The sequence below is a fragment of the Lolium rigidum genome, chromosome 7, assembly GCF_022539505.1.
Source record: "Lolium rigidum isolate FL_2022 chromosome 7, APGP_CSIRO_Lrig_0.1, whole genome shotgun sequence".
Taxonomy (NCBI): domain Eukaryota; kingdom Viridiplantae; phylum Streptophyta; class Magnoliopsida; order Poales; family Poaceae; genus Lolium; species Lolium rigidum.
The window spans coordinates 228,533,946-228,552,406 of record NC_061514.1 but is presented as its reverse complement, the minus strand read 5'-3'; the positions used below and the strand labels follow the sequence as shown (position 1 = coordinate 228,552,406).

The 18,461-nt window shown below is 47.1% G+C and overlaps 1 protein-coding gene across 1 annotated transcript; it reads left to right on the top strand.

Annotated features, from left to right (window-relative positions):
• The first annotated feature begins 11,234 nt into the window (after nt 1–11,234).
• Nucleotides 11,235–15,416, top strand: LOC124676293 (probable protein S-acyltransferase 12). Its single transcript, XM_047212376.1, has 7 exons — nt 11,235–11,441; nt 12,041–12,287; nt 12,659–12,750; nt 14,042–14,168; nt 14,250–14,335; nt 14,782–14,847; nt 14,923–15,416. The coding sequence occupies exons 1-7, from the start codon at nt 11,235–11,237 to the stop codon at nt 15,037–15,039; spliced, it is 942 nt and encodes a 313-aa protein (XP_047068332.1). The 3' UTR covers nt 15,040–15,416.
• The last annotated feature ends 3,045 nt before the right edge of the window (nt 15,417–18,461 follow it).

Below are 18,461 nucleotides of genomic sequence, written 5' to 3'. Positions count from 1 at the left end.
CAACATATCATATTTTATCACTTCAAATGAATTTGCACATCTGCTGAGAGTATTACTACTACATCATAATCTTCCCATGAAAACAGAAAACTTGTCACTGATTCATAAACCTCAAAACATAAAAGTTGGCATATTTGGAAGCCACGGGTAGAAAGAGGTGCAGATGCAGAGAAGGGTTTGAGGATCGCACCTTCTCCTTGGTGCCGCACTGCAATCAGAAGATCATGCCGCTGATCGTCCCCGTCGCCGCCGTCGAGAAGTTACCGTCACCGACGTCCAAGAGGTCCAGTCCACGCAGCTGCTGTCGAAAGCAGACAGAGTTAGAGATGCAGCCGACAGAGGATAGGGCGAAGGAACGTGGTTGGGCGCAGACTTCACCTCCTTGCCGTCGACCTCGCGCGGCGGTGGTGCTTCGCGATGGCAGTTCCTCAATCTATGGCGCTGCGTGAAGGTCCAGACCAGGTAATGAATCAGAAGAATCAATCGCTCCGTCAGGTGCGGCTCAACCTGGTGCGCCTCGACCAGGTTTGGCTCGACCACCGTCCGACGTGGCTCAAAACCAGACTCCACCGTGGCAAAACCAGAGACAAAACAGCCAATTAGCTTCTGGGGGGTAATTTGCCCGGTTTTGTGTAGTTAGGGGGGTAATTTGCTCCAGTTTAAAGTTAGGGGGTTAGCGTCCGAACTCTGAAACTTATGGGGGTGATTTGGACTTCTTTCTAGTTTCACCTAAAACAAAACAAGGATCTTTTTACCAAACACTGAAAATACTCTCTGTTAGTAGTGAAACAGTGACATATTTAAGGAACACAGAGACAACAAGAAGGAACTTACACACGAAACACTGCTGCAGTTGGAGCAGTACACAGCCCAGTTGGATCGTTTTCCTTTGACTTTGGTTTTACTAGTGATGGGGTCTAAGGCCACGTGGGTTGCCCGATCTCACGAATTGACCGAGGGAAAGGCGGGGGAGAGGAAGAACACGAAGAACACGGCGAAGAACACGGCGAACGCACGCAACACAACCCGATACAATTCCGGTTTACTCCCGATAGCCCGAACCACTATCACGATAGAATCCCTCAAGGAGAGACACGAGGTAGAATCCCCGAGAGAAAGACCGATATACGATCTATGGAGTCACACGTGTGAGAGACCGCGGTAGAATCACAAGTGCGAAAGATAAGTCATATAAGGAGTGCCTTGATACAACTCATAGATTTGTGTCTAAGAGAGGAGGGGGTTTCCCTAATCCCAAAGGGATGGTGGAGGCATAAGCCAAGTTCTCACTCAAGTTATGTCTAACCTAATGAAGGGGGAGGTGGGAGCCTATATATAGAGAGCCACTAAAGGAGGGGTAGTTTAGACATACAAAGGGATAAAGGGTTCAGATTTGATGCTCTTTGCAGTGGGGCGTCAGGGCCGGCACATGTACGTAGGGCGATAGGGCCGGCGCAGGTAGGGCGGCAGTGCCGTCGTCCTCAGGCGTAGTGGCGGTGCGGCAGTGCCGGTCTTCCTAGCGCATCACCTTATCCTCGACGTTCTCTTCCATGCTTCCGCGACCTCGGCCTTGAGTCCTCGAGCCTCCATGGTGTCGTCCACTTCCTCCGTACTTGGCGATGTGTTCCTATCATGGTCATATGAAGGAGGATGAAGTAGCATACCATCCATGAGAGACAATTGTAGGCACGCATAAAGGAGAAGATTCACCTTTGCGTGACGTGTCGGCGTTGACGCACATGATGCGGTGGAGATCGAAGGTCGGGCTGCATCATCTCCCCCACTTGAAAAGAGTCGTCCTCGACGATAAGTCATCATGAACGGGTAGAGGTGGGAGATGGCAACAACTCTTGAATGTGGCATCACTTATCATGAACCCTATCAATAGCACAAGACAAGCAACGCAACACTCAAAGAGTAGATGAAGTTCCACGGGTATAGCAAGAGAGCGCAAGTTGAAGGAGGTCACCTTAGCATGTCGGTGTGCTCTCATTGAGAGATCTTGTGTAGTCGAAGTGTGCGGGAGAAACCATTCATTGGAGCTCACTTGTATCATGCTCTCAAGAGCTCTTTTTATCAACTCGTGCTCAATCGAGGTTGACATTGTAGTTTGGGTACCTACACACATGTTAGACAACAAGAACAACGTGTGTGCATGGTATATGAACACATCATCCATCATGATTTGTCATTTATTTTGCACATCACCATTAGCGGTAAGCAAGATATTATAGTACACATGGTGAATATGCGGGAAAAACTTAGGAACATGCTCAACATGGATATATGCAAAGTCTCCAAAAAGTGAGAGAACTATGGGGGCGATCTCATTCACAAGTATATTAACACTATTGCAAGCCAAGCATTGGAAAGAGAAATTCTTCATCATATTGGTTGCAATAATGGGAGAATATTGCAAGAATGTAGCACAAAACATGTTCAACATTTTATCATGGTTGTCAACAAACCTAGGGAAAGAGCAATTGTCCATCAAGGTTGTCACAACACAAGCATCAATATCCTCATTGCAATCAACACATGGGAAAGAGAAATTGTTCGACAAGTTGCATGCAATGGGAGATATATTGAAACACTCATAGCATGGCATGGTCATGTTATCACAAGCAATCAAGTCCACATGATCAACAATGTTGGTATCACAAGTATCACAAGGCAAAGTGAAAGAAGCATATGACATAGCAATAGGATCATCCAACTCATGCAAGCACTCACAAATCATCATGTCCACTAGTGGGATCACGACATAATCAACACCCATATAGGTACCTTTGTATTCCCGCTCATATGAGGTAGGTGTTGGGGAAGTGGTAGGCTCCATGTGGCCTCCATGTTCATCTTGAAGCAACAAGCATGGTGTGATATCATCATCTTCATGCACCATGTACATCTTCTCCATGATCGGCGTCTCGTCATCCATGGTACCTAATGAGACACAAGGAAACACACTAGAGGTAGAGGGTAAGATGTTAGAATTGAAAATGCCTCACGTGACCTATCAACTACCACTCTCATCTCACTTGGTGTATCACTCATGCTCTCGAAGTGGAGGCACTCATCAAGCTCACATATAGTGGAGTCACTCATCTCACATATAGTGGAGTCACTCATCTCACATATAGTGGAGTCCCTCATCTCCATGGCAATGGCGTCGTCGATGTCCGAGCAACCTAGCAAAGAGGAAGACAACACAAGCGGAGTAGAGGTTAAGTTGTTAGAAATCAAAACATCCTCACTCGACTCATGGTGTGTATCACTCTTGCTCTCAAGGTGTTTGAAGTATGCGTTGCACTCGGCTTTATCTTTGTGTGTCATTTTGGCTTCTCGAGCATCTAGCTCGGCGAAGTATGCTCTCATCTCGGCTTGCTCTTGTGGGGTCATCATGTGTATCTCTCACTAGGATAGGTGTATATGTATGGTGGAAGGAAAACTACACATGTATCCCACCTTTCAAGAAAGTATCGGAAAAATGGTTCAAGTCAAGAGAAGAGCCAAAATGTATCGGGGTTACTCACACACACACTCAAAGCACACGCAAAAGGCTAAGAAACTCTATATGTGGTGGGTAAGGGGTGGATAGCAAACGAAAAAGATCAACGGAAAAGTCTATTGTCAAATGTGGGTAAGATCCAAAGTCAAATGTCAAATGTGGTGATCTATGTGAAGGAAACACGGAAACACACACAAGGAGAATAATGGGGTTAGCGCGACCAAGGAAGTGAGCAAACGATAAAGATGGTCCTAACGAAGACTATATGCTCGGTGTCACGCCAACACAAGAGAGACGGAGGTTTTTCTTCATTGGTCTGGCTAATTTAGTCCTTACAAAATTACATGACAGAATAAACAAGGGTATGAGCTAAAGTATTGCGGAAACTAAAGAGCAGAATATGTAACCACACATGTTAATGTCATCATAACGATCGTGTTGAGGCAAGCCTGTTTCTCTTCCAATATGCAGAGGAGGTTGCTAGGTTACAATAACGCAGTCGCGTGAAAAATGGTAGGCTCAAACCCTAGCTCGAAATTCCCCAAATACACGGTACAAATTTAAGTATTTCACCATAGTATTTCAGATCCGGGCGAAGCGGAGAACGGGTTTTATGGGGCGGAGGAGGCGGAGGCGGCAGACGGCGAGGTTGGGCAACAACCGGGAGGAGGAGAGGGGGGAGAGTGGATACGTCGGGGCGGCGACCGGCGGGACGACGACAAAAGGAGGAGGGGACAGGAGCAGTACCTCCACAAGCGGCGAGGAGTCCCGACAGACGGAGACAGACGGCCGGATCTTGAGCACCGGCGACTCGTAACCACGGGAGAAGGAGGAGGAGGAGGGGGGCGGCGATTGATCGGGGGAGAAAAAAGATGGAGGTTGACGGGAGGATGAGGAGATGGGCGGGAAATGGGTTTTGTGAGCACTAAGTGAGCATGCGGGTGGCCGCGCGCGGGCTGCAGGCCCGTTCCCGCGCAGCGTCGTGTGTTTGGTAGGTCGGGTAGCCTCTGATTTTCTCACCCCAACCCAGCTGAAGTGCTAATTCGTTGTTTGTTAGTGGCGCGGTAAAAGAACCTGCCGCCGCGCTGTAAACCTTTGCCGCGCGGCGGAGCGATTTTCCCCCGCCGGGTGCGCCATTTTGCAGCGCGCGTTGGCGCGGAAAAATAGCACCTCCGCCGGACGCTGTATTTTGCAGCGCGCGGGCGCGGCGCAAACAACAAATACACACAACTATGCATCCAACAAGATCAAACAATCATATAAAATTCACAAATAAAATGAACCATTCAAATACAATACATTGTTCACACCAAATACAATAAGTCGAACATACAACAATACAACATATTTTTGAGACAATACAACACATAGTTTTCAAACAAATACAACAAGTATGCAACTACTATTGTCCATTCCAATTCCACCATTCTTCCATGAGATCTTTTTGAAGCTCATCATGTGTGTCGTTGCACTGAATGGCATGGTATGAGGCAATGAACCGAGCAATCCTATATGCGGACCTCCTCACTTGCACGGGAACCCCCATCAAGTCGTAGTGGGTATGATCGACATCTTTCCCGCGATCATCCTCTATAATCATGTTGTGCATGATTACACACGCGGTCATGATATACCAAAGGCATTCTTGGTCCCAAAATCTAGCAGGTCCTCTAACAATGGCAAATTGGGCTTGCAAAATCCCAAATGCTCTCTCCACATCTTTCCTAGCCGCCGCTTGTGCATTATGGAATTGGGTTTGCTTCTTACCTCTTGGTTGAATAATCGGCTTCACAAATGTTTGCCACCTTGGATATATGCCGTCGGCGAGGAAGTAGCCATAGTTGTACTTGTGGCCATTTGCTTCAAACTCCACCAACGGACCTTCCCACATTGCAAGTCTTGTCATTAGTGGTGACAGTTGAAGAATATTGATGTCATTGCAAGATCCGGGCATTCCAAAAAAAGCATGCCATATCCAAGTCTCTTGGTCGGCCACCGCTTCAAGTACTATGGTGGCATCCTTCTTGTAGCCTTTGAATTGTCCATGCCATGCCGCTGGACAATTCTTACAACTCCAATGCATACAATCAATGGAACCAAGCATACCGGAAACCCCGGTTGGTGTTGATCTCCAAAAGCCTTGCCGTGTCTTGAGCATTGGGAGCTCTCAAGTATGTGGAGCCAAAGACATTGACAATTGCAACTACAAAGCGCTTCACACACAAGATAGAAGTGCTCTCTCCCATGGCCAAATAATCATCAACTAGATCCGCCGATATACCATACGCCAACATACGCAAAGCGGCGGTCACCTTTTGATATGTGCTATGACCAAGTTCTCCGGTGACATTTCTCCTTTGCTCAAAGAAGCGATCATACTTGGTCACCTCCGTTGCAATATGCTTGAACAAGTTGAGACTCATCCGGAAACGTCGCCGAAAATAGCTTTCGGGGAATATCGGATTCTCATTGAAGTACGACCGCATCAACTTTTCATGCCCTTCAATCCTTTCTCTCCACAATTTCTGTCTACCGAACACCGATCCACCAAATTTTGGCTTCTTAACGGCCCGGTATGCTAATAGTAGTGATATGTTCTCCTCTTCCTCTTGGTCAAACTCGTCGTCCGATGAATCGTATGATGAAATCTACAAACATATATATGAAATTACTTAACTATAACTAACTATTGTAGCTAATTGGCGAGTAAAAATCACATGCTAATGGAGGCCGGCCGGCGGAGGTGCATACCTTGCGAGCAAATGGGCGAGCACCATGGGCGCGCCATGTTGTTAGCAAGCTCAAGGACGACGACGACGACATGTCGACGACAGCGCGGAGGAGAACGCGACGGCGCCGAGAAGGAGGACGCGGAGGAGGAGCGCCGACTACTGCCCGTCGTTGGCGGCGGCGCGAGCGTCACAGCGCAGCGGAGCGGCCGCCGCTGCCAGGAGGGGGCGCGGGCGAGGCGGATCTACGCCGCGGCGGCGCGCATCAGCGGGGCCGGCGATGGAAATCGACCGGTGGCGGCTGGATTTCGCGGCGGCGGTAGGTGAGGAAATGAGGGCGTGGGCGCGGGGGAGGGGAAATTTCCTGCCGTTGGCTTTTCGCGCGTGCGCAGAGCGTTGCCGCGCACTGTAGCCGACGCGCCACATATGGCGCTACGGATTGTGCAAAACGCCGCGCGCCCTAAAAAAAATTTCAGCGCCGCGCCGTTCGCCGCGCCTGCTGGAGCGCCCTTTTTCCTCCCGCGCGCGGTATACCGGCCGTTTTTTTGCAGCGCGACCTATATAGCGCGCCTGTTGAAGGTGATCTTAGCCCGGATCGGTTGGTCTGGGCATTGCCGAGCTCATACTAAAATTGCCTCTCAGCCAGGCCGAGTTGAGAAGCTCAAATCGAGCTTCTCAGGTCGCCCGGGCTGAGTTCGTCCACGCAAAACACTGTAGCTGCCCCGCCCCACCCCCTCAGACTCCCACCTGTTATCCTCATTCACCCCCATCCTCTCTCCCTGCGTCATGGCGCTCCTCGTCTGCCCCGACCACCAAGCTCCGGCGGCGCCCTGGCGCGCCTCGTCCTCCCGCTCCGGCCCTCTACATCTCCCGCACGTCCGGTCCCGATTTCCGCCGCCATAGACGAGCGCCTCCGCACAGAGCTCCGCCGCGCCCAGGCCACGGACGAGCTCCGCCCCGACACCCAGCTCCGGCGCCCAGACCACCGAGCTCCGGCGGCGCCCTGGCGCGCCTCGTCATCCCGCTCCGGCCCTCCTCCCGCCCTCCACATCTCCCGCACGGCCGGTCCCGAGCTCCACCACCACAGACGAGCGCCTCCGCGCATAGCTCCGCCGCTCCCAGGCCACGGATGAGCTCCGCCCCGGCACCCAGCTCCGGCCCGACACCCAACTCTGGCGCCCAGACTTCGAGCTCCGGCAACAGGACCAGCGAGCTCCAGCGCCACCGTCGGTGGCTTTCGTTTCAATCGGGATCTAAGGACCCAATTGCTTTTCTTTATTCTGTTCAGGGGCTTTTGTGTAAAAATATGGACCTCTTGGTAATTTTGTATTTTCAGCATGAGCCTCAACATGTATAACCACATACAAACGAACCAAACAACATCTCAACTCAGCATGCCTCAACAAACCCGGGCTACCAGACACATAGCAAAATCTCAGTCCAACTTAGCTAGGATCAACTTGTATGAGGAGACATAGAGATTCTCGGTAGACCCAGCCTACCAAACACACCCTACATAAATCTGAATCGCAGCACCTCTCAGCTCTAAAACTAGCACACTTAAAAAAACTTAGGGCATCTCCAATCATCGCTCAAAAAACGTCCGGCGCGAGATTTGAGACACTTTTAGAAACATCGTTGGACAGAAAGAACCTAAAAATCTGTATAAAGAAAAGACCATTCACAGCTGTGTTTCTCAAACAGTATCTGGATGCATGCATTTTAATATAGGGGATCACTCCATATGGAAAAAGTAAGTGAGAGAAAATATGAAGAAGAGAATAACATGTGGGAACTAAGGGTTGCATGCATGCATCCGGTGCTTCTTTTGTGTCTAGCGTCCCCGGTAGAGACTATACCAGAAACGCCGTGACTGGAAAGTTTTTTTTGTCCAAACTTCGTTTGGGGTCGTGACTGGAGATTCTCCCCGTCATCCCCGAAAAAAAAACTTAGCACCATCAACTATGCAAAATGGGGCAAAAGACCCTCTTAGTTATTTTACCAAGTAAATTTGCCCATGTGGCAAAGAAAAACCGGTCTTCCCTAGGAAAAGCCATTACTAGTCAAGTTCTCGTCGATGTTGAGCTATTAGTGAGCACGAGCCGCATCTGGGCGACACCGAAGTCGCTGGACTTATTGGAGAGTCACACACTCGCCCGAAGCCACAAGGATCCCCTGCTTCTCCTCTAATCTATATGCCCTCCACCTCCTCCTCTCTCCCTCTCTCTATTCGTCCCTACGTAAGCCGAGGTCGTGGGCCATTGTAGTTCTGTAGAAGCATCATTTCAGCCACCCCACGACCAATTGACATCTTTGCCTTGTTGTCCTCTTCCTCCCTATCAATTGAATCGAGCTACAACCCTTCCCTTTTGCTCGTCATCACGGTCTCGTCTTCTCGTACGTCGGCGGTCCTAAATACTCCCTCCTTCGAGCTCCTTCGCCTTCGCCAGATCCTCCATCGTCTCTAGGGTGAGCGTTTGTTCCTCCTAGGCCATTCCCCTAATTTTGACGTGCTTCGTAGCATTTGTTCATCAGTCGCCGCCATGGTAAAGGAGCATGGGGAGCGATGGAGCCGCACATGGTCTTTGACCAATTTTTCTTTGCCATGTGTGCAAAACCACTAGGAAAAACAATCTAGGTGTGCAAAACCACTAGCCAAAACAACTAAAGATAGAGTTAGGGGATCTTTTGCTAGTTTTGGATAGCTATAGCCTAGGGACTCCTTTGATTGATAGGATAGAAAAAACATAGAAATAGGAAAAGACATAGGATTGAAATGTCATGACTACTTGAATTCCATGGAAAGATGAAGTGTGTTTAATTATAGCAAAAAAAAATCCATGAGATATACCTAATGTTTTCCCTATAGGATTTGCACTATAAGATTCTTATAGGATATGTTTCTATAAATCAAACAGATTGCATAGGAATTTTTCTCATATCATCTAAATTCTGCATAATTTGTAGACAAGCTTAAGCCTTATATTATTTTTAGAAAGTCAAACTATTTCAAGTTTGACCATATCTTTACCAAAAATCATTAAAATGCAAAATATAAAATTAATATCATTAGATAGATAATAAAATATATTATTATATGGTATCTACAAAATATCATATTTATTGTAGATTTTTCTAAAAAATAGTTAAACTTTACTTTGGTTTAACTTTTAAAAATATAAGCCTTAAGATGTGAAATGGAGGTAGTATAAATTAAAGGAGGCCTATAGGCTATAGATTTAAGCGTGCTAGTTTAGTATTGAGCGGGATACTTCCAAAACTTGATAGTTATAGGGTTAGGTATACTTTTTCTTCTTTTTATCTGGTAGAAAAATCGTAAAATATATCAACATGTGGTTGGGTGGTTAGGAGGGCAATGATACCCTAGTTCAATAGAGTTTAAACCCTAGGTTTGACACTTTGGTGTCTTAAAGAGGGAATATTCTTCAGTAGGAGGCGACGTTCTCGTCGATAGCGAGGCGTGTGTGGTAACTTCGCCAATCTCAAAACCCACCGAATGAAGTTTCTTCGACTCTGTCTCTCGAAGGTGCTCGTGGATGTAGGATGTGGGTGCGTTTATAAGGGTAAGAGCAACACTAACAGATACTGAAAAACCAGCCGGAACCGTTTTCTTCCGGCGAGTTTACGGGTTCGGGCCGAAAGTGGCCTAGAATGGAGCCTGAAGTCACGGCCTGGCCCGTAAAGTCAGATCGGGGGCATGAGAAACGCGACGGTCGCCCCGTATTAAAACGGGCCGCGGAGGGGAGTTCAGTTTCCAAACCCTAGTCCCCTCCGTCGCTGCCACCCGCCCCGCCGCCTCGCTCCACCTTCTCCGACAAGGAATCCTCTTCACTCCAGCGCTGCTTCGCCCGAGAAACGCGCTCCCATGGATAGCCGTGGTAGCTCCGCTAGAGGAGGCACATGTTTGGGTGGCGGGGACTCGCCGCTGCGGCCCCCGTTTTCCGCACGGAGGCGGAGTGGCGGAAATTCAACCGCTCGGAGGGCGCACGCAAGCGCAGCGCCCGCCGGTGGATGAACCGAGGGCTCACGCCCCCAGGAAAGCTCGCGAAGTACGCAAACAACGGAGGCGTGGGGTCCTCCTCCGGCGGGTCGAGCTGCCCCCCTCGCCCGCCGATCTACGACAGCTTCGAGGAGGAGGACGACGCGGCGCCTGCGCGGGAGCCGACGTTCTCCGCGGGCGACTACGTCCACGGCTCCGAGGAGGATGACACCGTCATCGCGTAGGTGGTGGCCATCACGGAGGTGGAGGCACGAGCTCGCTGGTGCCGGGAGGAGGCCGACGCCGTCCGCCAAGTCAGGGAGTACGAGGCGGCGCGCCGGGAGGAGCGTGTCCGCCGCGTCAAGCTCGAGATCGTCGAGCTTGACTCCGAGTAGGAGCTCGACGCGTCGCCTTCCTTCGCCACCTCGCCTTACTCCGCCACCACCGGCACCGCCGCGCGTAGAGGCCCATCGGGGTCGCATTTTGGTCGAAATTAGTTCGCGCGGTTCGGGATGTTAGTTAATTTAGGTTATTAGGAAAAATTATGTAAAGTTTGATGCTAAATCGGAGCATCAACTATCATCTATACGTGATTCTTCCACGAGAATTTAATTTCGTTTTTCCGGTTCCTGTTTTATGGTTTCTGTTCTGCAGACGTTTTCTACTTTTTCGGTTCCCACTTTTTCGGTTCCCACCTTTTCATTTACTACTAGAGATGCTCTAAGTGTATATGCCGATGTGTGAACACGTCTACGCCTCCACTATGTTTCGCAAAAAACAAAATCGCAAAATATAACAACTGCCACGTCACCGTGGGACAATGGAGGCCCACCAACGTTGGCTGTAACAGCTTGGCAGTTTTGCACGCGGCTCCAGTCTCCGGGCCCCAAGGGACAGGGAGTGACGCACCAAACCCCGCAGCGCACGCAGCGCCGCCACCGACACATCCCGCGGCCCGCCTCGCCGGCCGCGCTTCGCCGGTGTCGGGCCAGACGGGATGGAGTGCCTGCGGCGCGTGAACCCCTTCCGCGCGTGCGCGGGGCTTCGGTTTCTGGGGTACCTCATGCTGGCGCTCGTCGCCGCCATCGTCGCCGCCTCCTACTACGCCGTCGTCGTCTACGCCTGGGGCCCGATACTCCTGCACGGGACCGGCCGAGGCTCCGTGGCCGCCGCGGCTACCATCCTTGCCGCCTTCCACCTGCTTGTAAACTCCCGCAACCATGTCTCTCTTACCAACTAAATTTAGTCTGCCTCGACGAATTTTTCATGTGCTGCGATGTAGAAGCAACCCTCTCTGATTTTCCTCAGTCTCGGCCTTCTCATTTGCCAAATTTTGCATTGCCGCTCCTTGGCTGCTTTGGCCTACACAGTATGTAGTTGAATATTAGAGCCATCAGGCACATACACATTGCAATTTTGAACTACAAGGTTGTATATTATGGATCTTAATTCAGGTGGAATAATTAATGTAATTAGAATTAAACCGAATTCGATGATATGCCCTACAGAGATATAGATCAAATGTGTATAGATACAACCGAATATGCGACAACTAATATGAAACGGAGGGAGGTATCTTTTATCTAACATTGACCTTTGTAGTTCCTATCCTACATAGTTAGTATGCCAAAGAATATGTCGGTTTGTTCCAATTACACTGAATTATTTCATCATATGCATGCGCCACTTTACATTATTTGCTCTCATGGACTTTTTATTTTCTTTAAAGGAGAAAATTGGGCCATGATTGTGTTTTTTCTCTGGTTTGCTGAAATTTCTTCAGGGATCTTGTTTCTTCTGCAGCTTGCAATGATGCTATGGTGCTATTTGATGGTTGTTTTTACGGATCCTGGATCGGTACCTGAAAACTGGAGGCGTGCTGCCGAAGAGGATGGTATGGATGTGAACAACAGTACGGCCATATCAAACTATTTTGCTACAGATAATGTGAATCGTCCATTATCCGTTTCAGAGGAGCAAGGACACACGCCTAGATATTGCTCTCGTTGTCAAAATGGCAAACCTCCACGTTGCCATCATTGTTCTGTCTGTAAGTCAGCCGTCCTCATGGTGTCAGTTTATATATAAAATGCCACAGTTTTGAAAAGGGAACTCTTTTTTTTCCATCCAATATGGTTGGCGGCGTCCCTGATCTGGATCTGATGTTATGTTAGTGTTGCTGTCCAATGAATTAAGAAATGGTAGTATGTGAAGCTGCTGCAGAAATGCCAAAAGTTTTAGTGGTGAAAAACACAAGAATGTTCTTGCATAGTTTGCATGCTCTTATTTTCACTTGTTATCACGACTCAGATGATGACTCGGATCTTGCATGCTTTTCCTTTGGAGTTATCTATAAATGTGTTAAAGTCGTCTATACCTTCTTTCACGTTGTCATTCTGACCTATGTATTTGACTATGCAGGTGACAGATGTGTACTCAAAATGGATCATCACTGTGTTTGGGTAGTAAATTGTGTTGGAGCAAGGAACTACAAGTATTTTCTCCTTTTCCTGGTATGATTGGACTTGTTGGGAAATTGATTTTGGATAGTATTTAAAAGTTTTATCAGAGCACGTTTTTGTGTTAACTCTTGCAATACAGAGTTTAAGTTGTTTGGTTCGGATAGGATGCAGTGGATCTTTTGCACATATAATGTCTTTAAAGCTAGTCTCTTATATCTGATTTTTTTCCTTCTACAAAAACCATGGCAGGGTGATATCCTGATTTACTTGTTGTATCTTTTTTTTTTTGGCAAAGCTGACTTTTGCTATACGAGTTCGTCATTCCGTAGACAAACATGATTTGAGATTATTGTTAGGCCCTAAATTTAATGTAAGAAAAAAATCTTTTTTCATATAAACTTGATGTGCAAACAATGCCTCACGGGTTGTGTGGATCTCTGCTGTAAGAAAAACCGTGGTTGAACTAATTTTATGGGCCTACCACTTAAACCTTGTTCAGCTAGATTAGGCAAACAACATAAAGAAAACAGGCTTTGATGAAACTACCAATTACCAGCTTTGTGGGGGGGGGGGGGAACCACTTCAGAATAATAGGAACTAAGAAATAGTGTTGGCCAAACAGCATTTTCATCAAATGTAACACAACATTATATATCAGCATTCTTAAAGCTTGCACAAAATATGTGCCACCAATTTGTTTTTTATCATTTTGTTGTAACCATCTTGGACCATTTGGCTTGCCTTTTCAGGCTCATTGCACAAATTTATTCCACCAATTGCCTTGTTATCATTTCTGAGCTTGTTATCATGCTGTTGTAGGCTTGTAGCCATATATTTCTGTTCTGTTTCCTTACTGATAATAAGGATTTCCTTATCTATTGTGATATCATCTGATATGTCTAGGCACAAATTTTCACCAGATTTTGCATGTACAGGAACATTGGCTTGCTAATTTGTATTTGTTTTTTTTAAAAAAATTGAAGGTACCAGCAAAAGATACAAATATACAAGGGTTGCAAAAAATAGTAAGACATAGAAATATTCCTCCTGCATGCTGAGAATAATTTTATTTTCTGCAATTAGAGAACCTATAAGTTTAAATAAAAGCCTGCAAGGTTGTCTTGTGTACTACGGGCTGACTTACCAAGAATAACAGTCATTGTGCCATATTCTCTATGCTGTCAAACCAGCTCTGGCTGGCTTCAGCTGTAGATCAGCATTGTGCATAAGCAAAACAAGCCTTATGATACACACTCTGATAACAGTGTTCTCTATTTGCTTCTTTAGCTTCCCTAATTCTTGTTATTTATTGTTTTGTAAGTGCATTATCTTTCTATTATAGGTGTATACTTTCTCCGAGACTCTGCTAGATATATCAGTACTACTTCCAAGCTTTATTACGTACTTTCAAGATGAAAGTAGGCGCTCCAACTCCGCCAGCGATATTGCCATTCTATTTATCGCTTTCGGTAAGCCTCGTCCATGGAAGCATCAAACATATATTAAAGTTGTCCGGTTGTACTTACCCTACTTGCATGCTTGTCTTGCAGTTCTTAACTTAGTGTTTGCGCTGAGCCTCCTTTGTTTCCTAGGCATTAACATGCCTCTTGTTCTGAGTAATACAACATCTATAGAGGTAAGGTGGTGTACCGTGAATTCTTTTGGTTCCTTGTGTGTCACAGTTCACTAAATCCCTCGATTAAACAGCTAGGCTTCATTTTTTCCATTCATACTGAGTTACAGGTTGATCTGCAAATTTGGATGCAATATCTATTTCCAATCAACATAATTTTTTTTCTGTGTTACATAAAACTAACTATGTAACTTATACGAGGAAGACCGTCTCACTGTTCAAAGAATACCACACACCTCATTGTATTCATATTCATAACCTATCCTTTCATGGCCTTGATTTGGTAGTTAAACTTATTGGTACAGAGTATAGTTACAATCTAGGTTCCAGCTTAAATTTTCTTCAAGAACCGCAGATCATCGAGCTTAGGACTTGATTTTGGTCCTATAGTTGCATTTCTGTTAGAATGCGCAAATGATAAACTTTTGTACGGGTGAAATTTATTCCAGGTGTACGCGCGAAAGAACTCACGCTCATGGAAATATGACCTAGGACGGAGAAAAAACTTGGAGCAGGTATTTTTCTCGGCATTTTCATTGGCCTGGTCTTCCTACTTCCATGCATACCTTCTGAAATATTGTGTGCTGTAGGTTTTTGGCACCAAAAAGTTGCTCTGGTTTCTTCCTATGTACTGCACCGAGGATCTGCACAACATTACTGCAATTCAAGGCATTGAGTTCCTGACTCGTTCTGATGCAGTGCTATAATTGCCACTGATTTCTGTCCACAGTATATTCTAGTCATACTATACGGCCATCTCACCCGTAGATTGAACAATCATATTTCTGTACAGGATCTTTATTCTTTCTATACACAGCTAGTGAACAGAATGACTCTGTACCATGGTCATTCTTTGGTTGGTTTGAACAAGATGTGCCCAAAAACACCATATGTGGGGATTGTTCATAGGGTGTGACTGAAGATGTGAAGCTCATTTCAACTGAGAATTAGATGTGACCTCATGATTTTGTATTACATGAAACATCGCTCCATTTGTACTACATTGTTCATGCTCTAAATCGGTTCGGAGAGGCCTTCATTGTGCGTCCCTACCTCCTCATCTCCCCCATCAACGGTTGCTTCATGATATTGTTGTTAGTGCCTCCGTAGCGAAGCACTGGTATTGTGTTGGTATATTTGAAAGGATCAATGCAACAGTTGTGAAAAGAAGATAAAAAGACTGTGAACAATGCTAAAAAAAATCAGTTCAAACAAGTAGCTGGGAAGCCCATGGGTAGACTTTTTTTATCGCCATCTACAAAATAGAATTTTAGCTGACTCAACACTGAATCATGACGATAAAATTGTAGTGTATTTATGTTTCGCAGGGAGACTTCACATATAGCCATCCAAGAAATTGTTCATCCCCAAAGACAAAGAGGGTTAGCAATAGAGGAATATTATGAATGAGTTTGAGATTCTTTCATGGAAGCAATTTTCTGAATTAGATAAGCTTCCACCACACCGTAAAAATAAAGAAAAATAACAACAAAACAATACATATAAGATTGCCATGACTATGCTGATTTGATCCGGCAGGGGGCATGCCTCGTCCCTTCCACATCCGCAGCAACCTCACATAGAGGGTGTGTCCATTAAAAACCTACATGCATGAAAAACAAAAGATACATCCATCAATCTGTAAACAATTAGTGGAAAACATGTGATGGATTAGCGAATGAATTACTTAAACAAGCTAGCATATGCATGCCACTGACCAGTCCGTTGAGAGTAGCGAGCGCATCTGCCCGTTTCTCCATCATCGCAATGTTCACGAGCCCAATTTTCGTTGACTTCTTGTTCTTTCTCTTACACACCACCTGAACGTTGGACACTTTTCCATACTTGCTCAAGAACTTTCTTAGCTACCCACCTTAGGAGGTAGGTTTTCCACATACACCCTGAGATTAGTATTGTAACATTGTAGCTGAGGTATATCGTCCTTGTAAATATTACTCGTTGGAGTTGGAGCCATATGCGGCTCTTCTTCTTCTTCTTCTTCCACCATTTTCGACCCTCAAGCCGATCAATGATTTCCTGGTTCAACAAAGTCAAGTTTATTTTCAAAAGGAGGAAGCAATATGCTTATATAATTAAGTACCTGGGTATGTTCATATATAATAAGTACCTGGGTTGGAGCAATGGAGGGCTGGGGGAAGAGCCACATGTACAAATAATTGTCCCATCCTTGAGGCAGCCGTTCAACAAAACTGGCGCCATCATGCATGAAGTTGTATCTGAACACACAGCATGGCCGATCCGGCATGACACCGAGTTCATGGTAGATAAAGTAGGCACATCCACCAGTCACGGCATCGCTGCTGCCGTTGAGCCGCGAGGTGTCCACAGAAAAGCTGTTTGGCCGCCCAAGGAATAACACGCGGTCAGCCAGGCTATGGCCGTCTTTCTCCACCCAACGCATTTTTCCAGGCGCCGACTCGTCCTCTACTAGCGCGTGCACGCGCATCCATAGCGAGCGAACCAGACCACCAACGTTGGGTTTCCCGCCGTAGGCGTACGGGTAATCCCGGTCGATGTAAATGGACACGCACAGAAGCTCGCCACGGGACTCCAGCGTGTAGCTGTGCCTGTGGATGATTTGGATGTAGTCGTCGAGCTCTCCTGGCAACCACGGCCTCGACAATGCCAGCACGTCGCCGATGCCTGCCTCGTCGTCTGGCGTCAGCACCGGACCGTCGACGGTAATCAGGATCTTTCCATGGTAATAGGAGACGTACATGCCCTTTAAGTCGGCGGACCTGAAAGTCCTGTCCACAACCATCCATGTGGCGTCGCCGGGGCGCAGGAGCGCCGCCCTGAACTTTCTCGGGTCGCCATGGACATACCGGGAGATGTGGTACAGGAGGACGGCGCCGTCGCTGTAGACGATGCCGTTGGGAGAACACTTCCACGGGCCTTTCTCGTGCGGGAAGGGAGGCAGGAGGAGGAGGGTGACGGCTCCGGTCAGAGGGTCGCGGAGGCTGGGGCTGGGGCTCTCGGCCAAGTACCAGACGGCGGTGCCGTCGGCGCTGGCAACCCAGTTCCTCGATTGCATGGAGAACGGCGGCTGCGCATAGTAGCTCCTCCTGGAGAAGATGCATCTCATATTGATGAAGAACGGATCAATCATCTTGTCTGGCGCGAGGAGCCATGGCAGGCCCGACTGCTTCCGCTTCCTCGTCTGCTCGTGTGAATCGCGCCATGGTTTGCAGACGGCGTGGAAGCTGACGACATCGCCAGCTTCGCGCAGGAGACCGGAGATCTCGCGGAGCACGTCCGGTGGCAGGTCTGACCACTGGGACAGGGACGAAGGCTCCTCCTGCATGTTCATTGATCTCTTGGGAGCTGGCTGCTTGTTTCCGAGCTGTGCGTCCTCTTGGTACGGAGTATTAAAAGGGGGATAGTCCGTTTGGAAAAAACAAATACGTAGTAGTATTAAACAGGTATCCGTGTCGGATCACGGTTACGAATCGCCAACTAATTTCAATACACATACGGTTTCGAATCGGGTTGTGATTGATCAGGTTGTTGTATACACGTACGATTGTACTGATCAGGATTTCCGAGCTGCTTGTTTCTCTCCCCGTGTTGTCATGAGTTTCCCCGTGATGGATAGTGTTCAACCAAAGGAAAAACTTACAAATTTTTGAGCAATTATTTTTTAGAACATAAAAGAAAAGAGGATCCCAAATTGTGAGCAAGGATAACACATTCGGTAGAGATATGGTGGTGCGAATTACACACAATTCCACCAGTAAATATCTTTTATTGCTTAGCCAACAAACGCTTGGATTGCAGAGCAGAGGGCAAACCTTTTGGAGACTACTCGCCGGCCGGCCTGCTCTTGGTTGAGATATCGTCGCTGGCGCCGAGGTTTTGGTTTCTCCCTTTGGGTTCTGAGACTGGCGATGGCCTCTATTGTGCATCAATATAAGATGTTTTAGGTATTTTTAGAATAGACTAGATAGAAACTAAAATGGATGAATCTACACACTAAAAATAGGCTAGATACAAACTAAAATGGGTCAACCAAAAAAATACCCCAACATCTTACGTATCCAAAGGGAGGGAAATTGCTCTTCCCTCCCGGAAGTATCCGATGTTATCTTTTTTTTTGGCATAGTTAAAT